At 45.2% G+C, this 16878-nt stretch overlaps 1 protein-coding gene across 1 annotated transcript in view; it reads right to left on the bottom strand.

The window, feature by feature from the left end:
- Window positions 1-16878, bottom strand: part of LOC138493301 (uncharacterized protein C5orf52-like) — a 120375-nt gene that overhangs the window by 39252 nt on the left and 64245 nt on the right. Inside the window, exon 2 of the mRNA XM_069620395.1 lies at window positions 11981-12089. Coding sequence (XP_069476496.1) covers window positions 11981-12089 — 109 coding nt within the window. The remainder of the gene's footprint in view (window positions 1-11980; window positions 12090-16878) is intronic.

A 16878-nucleotide genomic window follows, 5' to 3' on the forward strand; every position in this document is an offset into this window, starting at 1 on the left:
CTCCAGCTCTATGGGCCGGTTGGAGGTCCCGCAGTACAATCCAAAGAACCATAAGAAGTATGTGGGAAAGTGGATCTATTTCAGCCCAAGTGGACAGTGCATGCCTATGACTTGGACCAAGGATGAGCATGTGAAATCAGCTGGATGCCTGAAGGGAGTCATAAAGATATGGATCCCAAAGAAGCATTTCTTCAATGAATCGTCGAGAGGGGGGAGAGTAGAAAAGGAGCCAAGTACCCCCACCTCAACCACTTCGTCCATATTGCCTATATGTTGGGAACCAGAGTGTGAGACACGTGCGGTACCAGTGAAAATACTGATACCGAAGAGAATCCCGGAAACAAGATCCCATTGAGAAAGCCATAGCTGCATACGAGACAGTATGATGGCCATTTGAATGAAATCCTAGAAGAAGCAGACCCAATGAATGGAAGGGAAGAATGGTGATGTCACTCACGAAGCAAACTGACATATATGGAAGAGATGCAGAGACAAGAGAATGAAGATATTCTATAAGGCATCAAGAAAGTATCAAAGATAAGTGACATCTTGGGATCAAGATGAAGAAACCTATGCTGCAGAAATGAAGATATTAAGTTATTTTACACATGTACAGATGCAAAGAAACACAAGCAGACTAAGTATTGTTAAAGCTAGCTTTATAGTGAATAGATTGCAGCATGCACCAACATATGCATATATTGAACAGAGTAAAGAATGGATGTTTCCACTACGTATTATAGCAGAGCTGGACTAAAAAGGAAGGCCTCTTTTCCAGTGTGTCGCAGTTAAAAACAATTGAACGAATTAACAGGAGTGAAACTCAGAAAGGCTCAAGGCTGGACCAGCCCCAAGCAGCCAAGGCCATATCAGGATGGGGTGAGCAGACATTGGATACAAATCATGTGAAAGAACAAAACTCCTGTTCAGAAGACATGTACAAAAACAAGGAAGACGTCAGAGGTCTATTAGTAAATAGTATTTTAAATACACTAGAGCTCGATTTTGTGGTCTTCAGTCACGTGGAAGGATGAAGTTGGACGAACATGACGACCACACCTATGCATGAGGGCAGAGCGGGCCTTCACTCCCCTGAATTCTCCCGAGCAAAAGAACACTCCCAAGGACAAGTTCAAAGCTTTAATTTACAGCAGACCACTGAGGTGATGATAGATGAATATGCTAATTGGTAGGAAGCTATGGTTACGACTAGCTCACCAGCACCTGGATGACCAGCCTGCATGCTGCTAACGTAGGTGGAAAAGTACTTACGGAGGTTAGAGTGCCAATCAATTGTAGGGGGCCATGTGATTAAGGGTCCTATAGTCTTTGAAACCAACGGGACGTCATGTATTTAGTGACATCTGTAGTTACCTGTTTAAGGGGAGGGCTAAGTTGCCCCACCTGATGTTAAGAAACATATCACTTTCTTTCACTCTTAGACTATTATGGATCATATACTTAGAGGTTCCTTGAGAACCAATCACTTTCTTCACTAGGTTTTTGTAGTTTTCCACATAGGATGATATTAGCAAATACATAGGTTGACGTCATCAATGACAATTTTCTGCTATAAAAGAATGCATTTTTTTAAGATGCATTGAGAAGCCATGTGCTGAGACATCTGTTGATGTCTGTTTTACTCCCTGTTTTAGATAATTGATCATTTTTTTAAAAAAAAAATGTTTTATTACTTGTATATAATCAAAATAAGATTTTTACAAGGGCTCAAAAACATTTCGGTAGCACGAAAGAAAAGTTCATGATAGACATCACCAAGGGGACAAGAACGAAACAGTGCTTCCACCAAAAGGGATGTACGAAAGTCAGATGGCAGTGTTCGATTTAATTTTTTCGATCGCTAAATTCAAAAGTTTAGCAGACGCCGTGTGCCATCGTGTCTTGTCCCCAGTGATTAAACGATTCCACCAGATTTCTTCATTACCCGCAAACAAATTTACAGTCAGAGGGCTGAAAAAGGCGATCCTTGCTTGTTGCACGGCGGGACAGCGCATTAGCAGATGACTGATGGATTCTGTTTCTTCAGGGTTTTTACACAGTCTACAGGCTTTTACCGTAGATCCTGTTCTGATCGCAAGAATTTCCTGCGTCACCAGAACGTTGAGGCGGGCTTTTAAGAAGATTCTCATCAATGATTTATTAGGATATCGCTTACAATATGTCATTGGTTCTTTCAATTTATTAATGGTCGTTGGAAGATGGGCTAGAAGTTTGTTGCGTGCTGTTTTTTCCATAGTCAGAATCCAGTCTGTACATTGCATTTTGGATTTGATCCTAGCAGGATTATTCTTTAGATCTTCCTTGCTGCATGCAATATCCTGTAGTTTCAGGTTTTGATCCAGAGCCCATTTGGTCATGGTCCGGTTATTGCCCTTTTCAATCTCTTCCCCGATCATGCGATAGATTTCAAGGCTCTCTGGATGAATGACTTTCCTGTAAAGTTGTAGTGAGGAGATATCCACCACGGCTTTTAGGGAGACAAGGCCAAGTTCCCGTTGTATCGGAGCTAGAGTGGTGGAATTGGGTAAGCCCAGGACGGATCTCCAGATAAATCCTTCGAGTTTAAGCCAAATGCCCAGACGAATAGACGGGGTAGCATCCATGCCATATGTCAGCGAGGGAATGATCTTGGACTTGTAAAAGGTGATGGCTGGTTGTAGAGAGAATTTGCCGAATTTTCGATCAACTGCTCTCAGTTGAGCAGCTAGATGCTTTGCCTTCGCCCATAGGTCGTTTTACAGATTCCTGGCCCACTTCGTACTGTCGAGTTGTACACCAAGATGCTTGAAAGACTCAACCAGTTCTATTTTGGTGTCGTTGAGGAACCATTTGAAAGCCTCTTTCTTTTCTGTCCCTGGTTTTTGGAAAATCATTATCTTGGTTTTTGTTTTGTTGATTTCCAAGTTGTTTTCAGTGGTATAGGCTGACAGTTTGTCCAATTGTCGTTGCAACCCGACCTGGGTCTGGTCAAGCAATATCAGGTCGTCTGCGTATAAAAGTCTCGGGACCTGAGTAATGCCTATTTTGGGTGGAAAAGATCTTATGGTAGATTGAGTCTCTTTAAAATCTCCGAGGAAAGATATGAACAAGGCGGGAGCCAGAGGACAACCCTGTTTTACTCCACGCGAAGTCGGTATACTGGTAGACATTAAACCTTGGTTGTTTAAGTGGACTTTTATACTGGTGTTTGAGATGCAGGTTGATTATCGGGTCCAAAATACCCTCAGGACATTTCCAGGACTTGAGTTTGGACCATAGTTTGTGTCTGTCCACTCTATCGAATGCTGCAGACTGATCAACAAACGCTAGGAACATCCGAGGGGATCCAGTCAAAACTCTGTCTTTTAGTAAGTTCAGACACAGTATATTTGCACTCGTACTCGCGTTTTTTTGGAATCCTGTTTGCAGGAAATCTGAACATCCAGCAGTAGCAGCCCAATTACGGAAATGGCTTAGCAGGATTGTGGCAAAAACCTTTCCAATGACATCCAGCAAGGCTATTGGCCTATAGTTCAGAGGGTCGTCTCTGGCTCCCTTTTTAAAGATCGGAACGATCAGAGCTTTTTTCCATGAGTCTGGAATGGTTTGGGTTTCTCGACAAACTTCGAAGATTGAACTAATAAGATTGTCCCATTCATCCGGATGTTGTTTGAGATTGCAGTTCGCGATATTAAAACAGTTATTTTTTTTGCCAACTACCAGAGTTGTTTCCATTATTGATGTTTTAATCATTTCTGCATCCCCATCCATCTCAAGGGTATTGCTACCTCATTTTAAAGGGCTAGGGCCGAACAGTTCAATGACTTAATCAGATGTTGCAACTATGAGCAGAGCCAAGAAAGGAAGCTGTAAAATGCCATGCAGTGATTGGTTACGGACAGAACGGTGCAACAAGGTCCCACACATCTAACACATGTAACTAATAAAGTTCTTGCCCATGTCCTTAGAAACTAACAACTACAAAGCCACAGTTTGATGAGAATGAGGCAATGTGCAGAAGTGTGCACAAGGCAAATCCAATGGGACAGCAGACACAAACTGCCCCCTGTAGGAAAATATTCACTTAGGAATCAACAAAGTCATTAGGTGACATATACATTTCTCATCAAAGATTATACAAGGAAGTTAATTAAGATTGTTGAAACTAAGAAATGTATTGAGTAATGAAGAGACATAACACATAGAGGTCCTGGCACTTATTAAAGTACCCCTACATGTATATTTCTAAACCACGCACACCAGCCTATTCATCAATGCACAGTTTAACCATGCACATGGTCTCAGAGCAAAAGGTCAAGCAACACGCCCCATGAAGGCATGTAGTCACATCATGAGAAAGGAAATAGAAGGGATTCATTAACTGCCAGCTGAGCAGTCACAAGGGTGAGAACAGTCATTTGGTGCCAACCGTCTAGTTGTCTTTGGAAAGGATGCAAAGTATTCTTTTTTTGTTGCCACACCTTTCGCACCTCACAATTCCATTGGTCGCCAATGACCGAAGCAGCCCACGTCAGGATAACCTGAGGGGCAACACCAATCAGAAGTCAAGTTGTGCATGAAACATTTTAACACGTCTTTTATCCAATCAAAATCTAGAAAATTCAGATACTAGATGGTCCCGCCATGAAGTCATTAGAATGGTCACAAGGGTAGGATGGGCCAATAAGGCTTGGCATTGTATAGAATCACCTATAGAGCAACCTCAGCTGTCCAATCAGCGAACAGTATTTTAAAACAATGTTTGAAATTTCAGTCCACTTTCTACTATAAAACTCAGAAATGCTGTGATGTTCTTCAAATAATTATCGATTGTTCCCGACCACAGTTTGTACGTAATACATTTTTGTTTTTCTTTCTCCTGTGCACTTTTATTGACTCATTGGATTATTTTTATTATATAGATTTTTGGAATTTACCTGACAAGATCCTCACAGAGAAGCGAGCCACAGAGAGGGGTTGCAGCACTACAACATCCCCAACTGTCAGACAGGGTGTGTGTTTGGAGAAGGAGGTTGTGGTCAGTTGGAGCAAGTTGGCAATTTGTGAAGAAGGTGGTGAGAGATCAGAGAGGCAAGGAGAGAATAAGTGAAGGTGGTTGGAGACAAGTGGGAGTGAAGGAGGTGGTTGATGAACATCAGGTTGAGGAGACCAGAGCAGAAGAACAGAAGCAGGACATGTGAACACCTCTGAGGGGACGGCCAGCGCAGGAAGAAACAAGAGGGCACTCTTGGCACAACACAGAGGGTAACAATGAGGGCACACAATGAAGGGGCAAACCCCATGGAGTGACAAGGAACAATCATGCTGCCTGACATCAAGGAGGAGCAGAAGTATTGCAGGCATACTGAGTTGTGAGGGGGGAAATATCAGGACCCTGATGCAGAGAGGTGATAAGGCCCTCTTGAACCCAGCTGAGAGAAGTGGAGAAGGCACCACACTTAGTAATCCTTGAGTCTTGGCAAAAATCTGTAGCTAAAGGTAGACCTCATTGAGGACACAGAGTGATGTCTACAGATCACCAAGACCAGCAGTGCTAGCTTGCTTCTGTAAGGAAGGCATGGTATCAAACGGTAAGACAGACACTAGTGATCATAGTTCAAGGGTGTTTATTGAACTTCAACTAGGTTTGAAAAACACCTATCTAATCCTAAATCTAAAGATGGGAGCAAGCTACCACCATCAAATAATAATAATAATGCAGTCCTAGTGGTGTCTTGTCAAAATAAAAGGGCCTATACTAATAAACCTATTGCCAATCCTTACTACTAAATACAAATAGTGTGGGAAACAATGTTATGCAAATGAAAAGTCTTCAATAAATGATATGTCAGGATATTCAAGACATTGGCCTCCCTTCCCCGCGTTTTCATCACGGGGCAGTGGCACACCCAAGCTTAGCACAGTCCCTGGCTTCTCTAGCACAAGGATGCAGTTCAAATCTCAGTATCAGGACCTCCTTTATCAAAGTCTCTATTCCATTCAAAGTCTCTTACTTCAGAGGGCCTGATGCGACAAACAAACATTAAAAAGTTCCTTTCTCCTCAGGATTCTCATGTACAGCTTCTTGGGTGATTTTCGATTCACCCCGGGCCACCTCAGCTGGGCTCAGACCCACTTTAACACTTTTACCTGTGAGCATATCCTGCTCCCGCCCTCCACTCCTGGGTCCTGAGAATATTACATCTCGGCGACGTTCCCTCGATCCAGAAGAAGCCGCAACCTGGGAAGAAAAAGAACAAAAGAAAACAGCATTAGTAAGCGTTTATGCTTCAGTACTGGAAATAGCAAAAATATCGCACGCTTACCTAGGTTTAAATCGCCTTCGGCTCACGTCCACTCCGGGCCATAAGAACGACCTGCAAGAGAGAAGAAATACTGATAGCACACAAAAGATCAAGGAAGCGGTGCAGGCTATGCTTTACTCACCGCTCTCCATCTTCTCAGCAGCATCCATTCTGGGACATTGCAGCAGCCTGTAAGGAAGAGAGAACAAACAGGTCAGCATAAGAAAAGGCACATAGCGCTGCGCATCGCGCTTTCACTTACCATCTCATGTGCTGCCCCAAGCAGCACAGCACCACTAGAACTCTTCATGCACCTAAGGAAGAAGGTGAGACATTAATAGGGGAAATTGCAAAGTAAAGGACAAACTGCCAAACCAGCAGTCTTACCTGGACAAACTGAAGTCGCAGCAGGTCTGGACTCAGAGGGCCCGCACCAGTGAAGCAACTAGGTGGCGACGCGCCCATCCAACAACGCACCCCTGCAAAGAGAAGTAGGACGGAGAGTGCACCATACAATAAAGAAAGGTGAGGAGAGCACTGGGGGGGGGGGGAGTTGGGTCCACAAGGGAGGTGGGCTCCAGCCAAGAAGAGACAATAAGATTAAACTCAAATTCCTGTGTTTTCAGACCCGGTCCTCAGCCGGGCAAGAGTCCAAGGGAGGGGTTCCGGGTCGGAAGTGGTCCAACCAGAATGGTTGGCGTCCCCGTGGATATCAGGTGAGCGTTACAGAACGCAAAGCCTCACAAACTATAATCCACCTGGGCCTCATGGAAACGTCAGAAACTGACCGGTTAGCTCAGATGTTGGGGCAGTTACGTGCTGAGGTGCATTCAGCCAGACAGGAGACCAACCTCCTGCGGAGGGAATTGATAGTGGCCAAGGAATGCATGGATGACCTGAGTAGGCAACTCCTCCAGTCACAGGCAGGACAAGCCCCATTGCCTGGGAACGTCTCATCTATGTCAGCATCAGCAATCAATCTGGTACAGATAACCCTTCCAGGAGCAGTTCTTTTAGCCCTACCTGAGCGCTTCACAGGAAACCCCAAGAAGTATGCAACATTTATGAACCAGTGTCGCCTCCATTTTCTTTGTAGGCCTGGGGCCTTTCCTAATGACCAGTCACAGTTCGCTTTCGTGCTTTCTTATTTGAGTGGCAGTGCTTCAGACTGGTCTGTACCTTTTGTTAGTCAGGATGATCCACTGCTACGTGACTTCGGGAGCTTCCAGCAGGAGGTGGAAAAACTCTTTGCTCGTCATACCCATGGACAGGCACTAAACAACGAGCTTTTGTCCCTTCGTCAAGGAAACCAAGACCTACTAACATATATAGCGACTTTCAACAGGTTCGTGGTTGAAGCAGGGTGTCCTGTGGAGAAGAGAACTACACTATTCCACCGGGGCTTACAGGGGAGCTAAAAGATGTTCTTGCCCAAGTGGTTGATCCACCAAAAGACTGTGCAGAGTTTATTAACCTTGTGGTTCAACTAGATCACAGGTTGCAAGACCGAAGGGCAGATCAGGGTAGACTGGACACTCACCCTATGTACGTTCGGTCAAGGAACAATGCCCCACGAGTAACGGACAATTCGTTGGAACCAATGCAACTAGGAGGGTTAAGGCCCCCTTTAACCAAAGCCGAAAGAGACAAGAGAAGGGAGCAGCAGCTATGCCTATACTGCGGAAAATCAGATCATTTCCTCAAAGAGTGTCCAGTGAATCCGCCGAGGAGAATAGTAGGAGCCACTGACAAAGAAGATACGAATGAGGAGCCGGAAATCTACCAAGCCCAGCAAATGTAAGGGTCCATTTGTCGAGTGAAGAAAGTGAACTACAGACCTCCCATTTTGCATTGCCCATAATCCTAATCAACCACCAGCAACCGTCTAGGATGCATGCCGTAGAAGCATACATTGACAGCGGAGCAGTTGGGAATTATATGGACCAGGATCTCGCAGCAAAGATGGGGCTTCCTCTAGGCCCCAAGTCGACCACTGAAACAGTCACCACCGTTGATGGTATGGTAATAGCCTCTGGTCCAGTATCCCAATGCACAACAGTCTTAACCCTTCTGTGTCAGGATGGTCACCAGGAATGTATTGCCTTCGACCTCATAAAGGTGCCCCAGTTTGGGTTGATCTTAGGGATGCCGTGGTTGGTAGCTCACAATCCGCATATAGATTGGCGTGCAAGGGAGTTGGTCTTTTCCAAAGACTGTACTCGCACTTGTTACTATCAAGGAAAGAAGTCAACGAATACAAGTCCATCTGTCCATGGCACAGCGAGAATAACTCTGGGTGCGACCGGTACCCTACCAAGTGCATACCTGGACTTTCAAGTTGTGTTTCAGCAGGAACAAGCTAACACCTTGCCACCGCACAGGCCATATGATTGCCAGATCGACCTGGTACGTGGTGCACAAATCCCTTGTGGTCGAATCTATGCACTTACTGAACCTGAGAACCAACTTTTGAAATCCTATTTAGATCAATACCTGGCTAATGGTTTTTATCTGCCCTTCAAAGTCACCAGCAGCATCTCCCCTATTCTTCGTGCCGAAGAAGGAAGGAGATTTGATGACTTGCATCGACTAACGCGCGTTGAACCAAATCACCATTAAAAATCGCTACCGCCTGCTGCTTATTGCAGAACTTTTAGTTCAAGTCAAAGACGCCCAAATCTACACTAAATTGGACCTTAGAGGAGCATACCATCTCGTTCGAGTGAAAAAGGGGGACGAATGGAAGACCGTTTTTCATACCAAATATGGTCTCTACGAATACCAGGTAATGCCATTTGGACTTTGCAACGCTCCCGCTGCATTTCAATATTTCATGAATGATGTCTTAAGAGAACTAATTGATGTCTGTGACTTAGTCTATATTGACGATATTCTCGTATACTCGGCTTCAAAACAGTACCACGTCAAGCATGTCCGTTCCGTTCTTACGCCAACATCACCTCTATGCCAAACTCGAGAAATGCTCATTTCACGTCACTGAGGTAGAGTTCCTCGGCTTCGTCCTCACCCCAAAAGAAATCCGAATGGATGTGCACAAAGTCGATGCCATTTTAAACTGGCCATCACCAAGTTTGTTCAAAGGATTCCAGAGCATGTTGGGTTTTGCAAATTTCTACCGTCGATTTATCCCGGGATTTTCTCAAATAGTGCATCCGATCACATCACTATTAAGGAAAAGCAACACAAAATTCCAATGGACGTAGGAAGCAGAAAAGGCCTTCCAAGAACTGAAGGTGAGGTTCACTTCCGCCCCGTTCCTACGACATCCTCACCCAGACCTTCCATATGTGGTGGAAACAGATGCCTCAAGCATGGCAATGGGTGCTGTCCTCTTGCAAAGGGACCCAAAAAACGGTCAGTTGCATCCCGTAGCCTTCTGGTCATGTGAATTCTAACCACCTGAACTCAATTACGCTATCGCAGATAAGGAGCTTCCAGCCATCAAATCAGCCTTTAAGGCCTAGCGACACTATCTCCTAGATGCCAGGCATACTATCACCGTGATAACTGACCATCGAAATCTACAATATTTAAAAACAGCGAAGGCTCAATCCTCTTGACAGCTACGCTGGGCCCTTTTCTTTGCGGAATATGATTACGTAATCACGTTTCGGCCAGGGTTAAAAACAGAAAAGCTGATGCCCTTTCCCGTATGGGTATTGATGAACAGGTGTACACGACCCCCGATCCAGTGGCCATCATTCCAAGCATCAAGCTTCTGGGCATTACAACAACAATGACTCAGAATGAACTACAACAAGAGATCCGGCATTTGATGAGTCCCGAGCTGTTAAAAGAGTGGAATACATGGGGAGAACAATATACAATCAAGGACCAACTTCCATATTTCAGGAACCGTTTATTCTTGCCCAAAAAGGAACTACAGAAACAGGTCATCTCAGGGTATCATGACTCTTTGATCGAGGGTCACCCTTGGATAGCTAAGACTATAGCCAAGGTAAAATGAAGCTACTGGTGGCCCACGTGGCGTAAGGACATAATTCAATTCATCCTATCCTGCGGCGTATGTGGCAAAATAAGTCATCAAAACAAAAACCAGCTGGATTCCTTAAGCCATTGGAAATTCCACCGGTGCCCTGGCATACATTATCTCTTGACTTTATCACTGATTTACCGCCTAGTCAAGTATACAATACCATTCTAGTGGTCATAGACTTATTTTCAAAAATGGCACACTTCCTGCCGTTTAAAGGTCTCCCAAATGCATCTAGCCTGGCAAAGGTATTTCTCAAACATATCGTACGACTTTATGGGTTTCCTTCGGTACTAATCTCAGACCGAGGTACCCAATTCGTATCCAACTTCTGGAGGAAATGCTGTTCCATGGCTCAAATCGATACCCGACTATCCACTAGCCACCACCCCCAAACGGATGGCCAAACAGAAAGAATGAATCAAACACTTGAACAGTACCTGCGCTGTATGCTACATCAAGTGGAAGGAAGTTGGAAATACTTGCTGCCGATAGCTGAATATGCCTATAATAACTCCTTGCACAGCAGTACGGGACAGACTCTTTCTTACACCATATACGGCAAACATCGTTGCACCTCCGAACTGGACGTTCCCACTACTCTGGAAATGCCAGCCATTAAGACTTTGCACACCATGATTTCTTAGACCGTCACAAAGGCAGTTAAAAGTTTACACCAGGCTAAAGATTGCCAAAAGAAATACACTGACAAGCGTCGTGAAAGGGCTCTCAACTACGAGGTGCTCTGCCTTTTATCTGTATGGGGAAGTCGAATGGAAGTCAAGTGTGAGTGATTGTCGATAATTGCCTGACCTCCCCTGACCATAGTATTGTGTCATGTCACGTATACGGCTCAGGTGTTAGTCTGTTTTCCCTTAGAGGGGGCTGTCAGTGAGAAAGTGTTTGTGTTGTAAAAGGGAGGGGGGAGGAGTTCTTAAATATCCTACCGGGTAGGATGGGATAAAGGTGTTACAGGGAAGGGGATTCCCGCATTTCACCAGAGGAACACTCACCCAGGTGATCTTCCCACGCTGGTCCACCCCTAGGAACTGGATCCAAAAGCGATGGCCGTGTCCTGGCCACCTGGATGACAGATCCCACGGTACAAGCGGGTGATGCACCTTCAGGTTTCTCACACCAAATACCTTCAGTGACACAGGGTCTGGACAACCCTTTAAACCTGAGGCACCAAATGTTACGTGAGAATCAGGACGAAACTGAGATTCCAGGGGAAGAGGTTGGCAGAGATCTATTGATATCCTTGCTTTTATTTTGATAACCTGTTTTGCTAGAATAAAAGCCTCTTATGCTTGAGGCACTGGTACATCTCCTTTGCATAGTCAACTGTTTATATCACTTGTTCTTAGCAAAATCTCCAGGGTTCTAAATAAGCTTGCTTGTTTTTAGCAGAATCAATGCAGTTCTGATAAAATCTCTTGTTCTTAGCAGGGTTCTAAATAGGCTCTCTAGTTCTTAGAAACCCTGGGATTCTGCTAAAAGCAAAATACCATACTTGGAATCCTAGGAATTCTTCTTATAAGGCTCTCATTTTCACACTAAATACGCTGTCTTTTTCTTAGCAGAATCTATGAATCATTGGATGTCAGGAGGTGGCCTGGAAACTTTACTCACAATCCCTTTTCCACTCTGCCATCGTTACCTGGAGATTAAGGATCCGCTGCTCATTGTTGTTGTCATGCATGATCACACTGCAAACAGAGGATCTTTTCAAACCCCCTTTTGTCTTCAGTTCGCCACCTTCAGAAAGGCTGTGAGAAAAAATGTCATGAGTTACGTGTTCATATGTCTTTTTTTTACATCTTTTTGTTTAATATACAATCATGGCATTCTTTTTGCCATACATATTTCAATCAATAACATAATTAGCATGGATGTAGGGTGAACAATTCACAACAATAATGTTACATGTTGTGAAGAAACTTGACTTGCATTATTTTAAATCTGAACAGTAACGACCTAAAATTGAAATCTATCTTTTTGTCAAAACATGACTGTATATTAATTTAACAAAAACTATCTTTGCCTTATTGCCTTATTGAACAGAACATACTGCATATCAAATGCATTTGCTACGAGTTAGGTATTTCAGGAATTTATTTTACATGTCAAACTTTTGTTGGGATTTTAACCAGTGTATTCTTTTAAAGCAATAGCATCTGGTTCTTTAAGAAAGAAACAAAAAATCTTCAGTAACATTGTAAACACTTTTTATAGTCTAATTATCATGTCCAATGCGTGCTTATATGGGTTTTACATGTTCTATTGGTAATATATATTGTATTAATGTCTATTATCAGTGACAACAGTTCCCTCCTCCACCCAATATTAAGATCATAGTTCTATCCTACTGATGGTGCCACTGGCCCCTTATGCATCTAGAACTTGGTGCTCATTACGAGTTTGCTGGTAAAACGCTATAATTCCGGTTTGCTGGTATTACTGTCTCTGGCAAGGCGACCGCCGTGAATACCAGTGCATTGCAAGTCCTCGGGCGCATACACCCCTCTGCCACAAATGATAATACTGATGTGGTGGTATTACTGACATTGGCATCAATCCACCGGTATTACCAGCATCAATGTGCCACTAATACCGATACCAGTATCCAAACTGGCAGAATTACCAGCACTGGAATTACCGGCACCAGAATTGGCGTCACTGCCAAAACGGGAAGCTAGCCCGCAGCCGTCTTTAAACCTCAATCCACTTTGAATCCCCACTTCTAACTGCCATCCACTGACCCAGGAGATGGCAAACATATCTGGAGACAAGAAGACACAGGTCCCTGACATCCGCATACGCTAACCAGAATTCACAGAGATAGAATTAACTGTACAGGCAGACACTGTAGTGCAGCACTCAGAGGCACTCTTTGGGGCTGGCCACAGAAAATCCAGTCAGCAAAGGAAGATTGCCAAAGGGCAGGGGGTGGTGGAGAGGGTGTCGGCTGTGGGGACTGTCCCTCGCATGAAGAGGGACTGCCGGGAGTACTGGGACGATCTACACCGGAGGGTCTGGAACCTCATCTCCCAGCAAAGGAGGGAAATGACCGCTACAGGAGGAAGGACAGTGGCACCCCTCCACCTCATGTCCTGGGAGGAGACATGCAACTCCACCCTGCACATGGAGGGAATTGAGGGGGTTGGTATGGCAGAGGTAGGAGCAGGGAACCAAGGCAAAGGTGATAAGTACAACAAAGCAAAGTCCGAATACATGCATCCTCAAGCACAGAACCACCTAATGTGCAAGTGAACTGGCCCAACAAATGTCAGTCACAGCAAATGGGCAGATCGCACACATCGATGCCAGGGGATGCAAGAAGACGTAGCCATGCACACGCATGTTAGCAAAAATGTACAGCCCCACACATGGGCACATGAAAAGTACCCATGAGTGGCAAGGAAGCCCATGACATACATTTTTGGGCCAGTGCACACACAAAAAGGCACCATGGCATGCCAACAGGCAATCTGCACATCCACCACCTACACTTAGGAGCCCACATTAGGCCCAAGACCCAAAGAGGCCACATGAATAGAGCAGGAAATGCATGAGTGTAATGCAAGCCTGCAGACATGGGTCCCCGATGACTAACATCATGCTCATCTCTTCCCAACAGGCACACAGTTCATGGAAAGTAACGTAGCTGGACTGTCAGCATCTGCAGCCAGACCTGCAAAGTCCATATGTCCAACCACCACCCCGCAAGCGTGGCAGGGCCACTGGCACAACAACCCCTCTGTCAGCCCCACCACCAACAGCCACCTGAGCCGCCCACCATCACCATCCACCACTACAAGTGACACATCAGTGGTGCCTATGTCTGCCACCCTCACCACACCAGTAGTTGGTGGACCCACCACCAGTCAGCAGGGAGACACACCAGCCCTGAGAGCCACCTCTGGCAGGCCTGACCATGCCACAGTCTGGGAACCCTGTGCTGCTCTCCCTCCTGTGCCCTCAACACCACCACCGACACTGTAGCCACCAGTTCATGGTGACAAGATCACCACCACTGACTAGGAGGAGGATAACAGCATGTCCTCCACCTCTGCTTGTTACAGCCCTGGCCCACAACTCACCCCTCCACCACTGCCACTGCCACGGCCCGGCATCAGATCACTGGATGCACGCCTGCGTGCCATTGAGGACAGGCAGTCAGAGCTCACCACCAGAGCATTCCAGCACCTCCACAAGATGTACCTGATGTGGGAGTGCATGCAGGCATTGAGCTGCAGGACATGCCACTGCCACCCTTGTCTCCCTTGCCAAAAGGGTGCATGCGGGCAATGAGGTAGCCTTTTGACACAGCTGAGGCTATCAACCAAAGCATACAATTGACCGTGCAGCATATGCAGGGCCCGGGATCTGACCGACCATGGTCTGTCAACACCACGAGGGCTCCGAGCCTAGAACCTCATGGCGCCGCTCTCAGCGACTCCAGAGAACAAAGGAGCAGGCAAAAAGCCCCATTGCGAAGACATGCTACATGTGACTAGAACATCACTGGCTGTGTGGGGACGGTGGGGGAGTGGTGTGTCTGGGGAGGGGGTGTGTGAGGAGGGAGGTGTTTGGGATTGCAACTGTTTACATTTCAATACACAACATTTCACTTGAAGCCATGACTGGACATTCCTTTTTTTTAATGTTTACTGTGATGGTGCATGTTATTAGCAAAGGTGCAATGGGTATGTAAAGTGGAGGGTAAACTCAAACAAAGTCACAAGCATCTCTTGCTGGGCCATGTGCAGATCCCTGGCCTACATGCGCTCAGTGTGCAAATGCATTGTACCGGCTGGCACTGCATCATCATTCTCTGGCATTACCAGATCTGGGGGCAGGGGTATGTTGCGCCTGATGCAAATGTTCTTCAACATTGCGCAGGCCAGGACTATCTGTCCTATCTTGGCTGGCCTGTACATCAGTGCACCCCCAGACCAGTGTAGGCATCTGAATCAGGCCTTTAAGAGGCCAAAGGTCTGCTCAATGACCGCCCTGGTCTTCATGTGGGCCCTTTTACATGCCATTTCCTGCTGCGTTTGGGGATTCCCCAGAGGGGTTATCAGCCACATAAGCAGTGGGTACCCAGATTCACCCAGAAGAGGGAAAGACACAGGTGTGACTCATGATGCCCAGCAGTGGTATTGTCTGTCACGTGGAATCTCAATGGTCAATCTGTGCATGCATGTCCCATTTCACATTGTGCCACACTGTTTAGCGTTCCAGTACGTGTATGCGTATTGCAATGCCAAGGTGGTTGTCCAGTCTGCCGTGGAAATACTTGCACACATCACATGGCCAACACATATTGCATTTTGGTATTTAGCTGTGTGAGCCCAATATCATTGGGGGTGATCAGGGCCTGTGCATTGCCACCTGCATGCCCATCATTCTCATCCTCCTCTTCCTCTCCCTGGCCTCCTGTTGTGTCTGCTGGTACTCCCACTCCTTCAGCTGTAGATATAAAATAGCACCAATGGTTATCCCAGCCATGATGCTTTGTCAACTCTTCAAGAAGACTTGCCAAAGTTCAAAAGAAATGCAAACAATCACAACTGCCTGGGATACACAGTTCTTGGTTAACAGTTAATATTTTCTTAGTTGCAGTTTTAGAATTCACAATGGTATATTTGTCAGAATAACTTATCAGTGCAGCTTCATTTCAACAACTTCACTTCTACTTGATTCACTATGAGAACAGTCACCTTCATCTCACAGTACTCCGCTTTGTTTAGACTGCTACCATGTTGCATCTACTGACAACCAGATATACTGCCACAGCTTCAGTACTTTGGGCTACTACCACAGCTTCAGTGATTGGTACTTCTAGACAGGTTTCGACAAGATATACTTCAAAGTTCTTCAACAACTTCAAGTAGTCAAGGCACTCTTCCTCTGAATAAGTCTCGTCAAAAGGGGAAGCCTGTAACAACCTGGTGTTGCCTTTCAGACTCACTTCTCTCAGTCTTTCACAGTCTCTGGCACTACAGGTTGTGTCAACTGCAGAATAGTCTTTACAAGCAGCCAGTTTCCCTTCCCTAACGTTACCTGCCTCTGTCTGCCAGTTATCAGCACACTTACATCTTAGGCCATTTAAACTGTTATTAACTTCACAATACAATTACATTGCTTTCATACTCTGAGAAAGGCTGATTTCAGTGTTAATATGGGGAGACTCTTGGCTTGGGCAATGCATGTTCTCTTCTTCAATAGAAAATACAATGTAACTTCTTATAAATGAAAGGTATGCTTTGTTAAAGTAAGGAATAGAGTTCATTCTTTCTTTAAGAATCACAATTCAGCACACACGACCACTTTTTGATGTAGGTGTTAAAGTTTAAATATTGGTATGAAATTGTAGTCCCATAAAAGTGAAAGATAGTGCTCAGTCCTCCTTTGGGAATAACAATCACAATCACAATAGGAAACTCAAGATCTCACTCCTTGCGCAGTAATATTTAACCATCTTCGAACCGTCTTTGTAAATATGTACAATATCACATTGCCTGTAACTAAGCTATGTATGTAACAAGCGCC

Source organism: Ambystoma mexicanum, chromosome 10 (assembly GCF_040938575.1).
Source record: "Ambystoma mexicanum isolate Mex_15411 chromosome 10, UKY_AmexF1_1, whole genome shotgun sequence".
NCBI lineage: Eukaryota > Metazoa > Chordata > Amphibia > Caudata > Ambystomatidae > Ambystoma > Ambystoma mexicanum.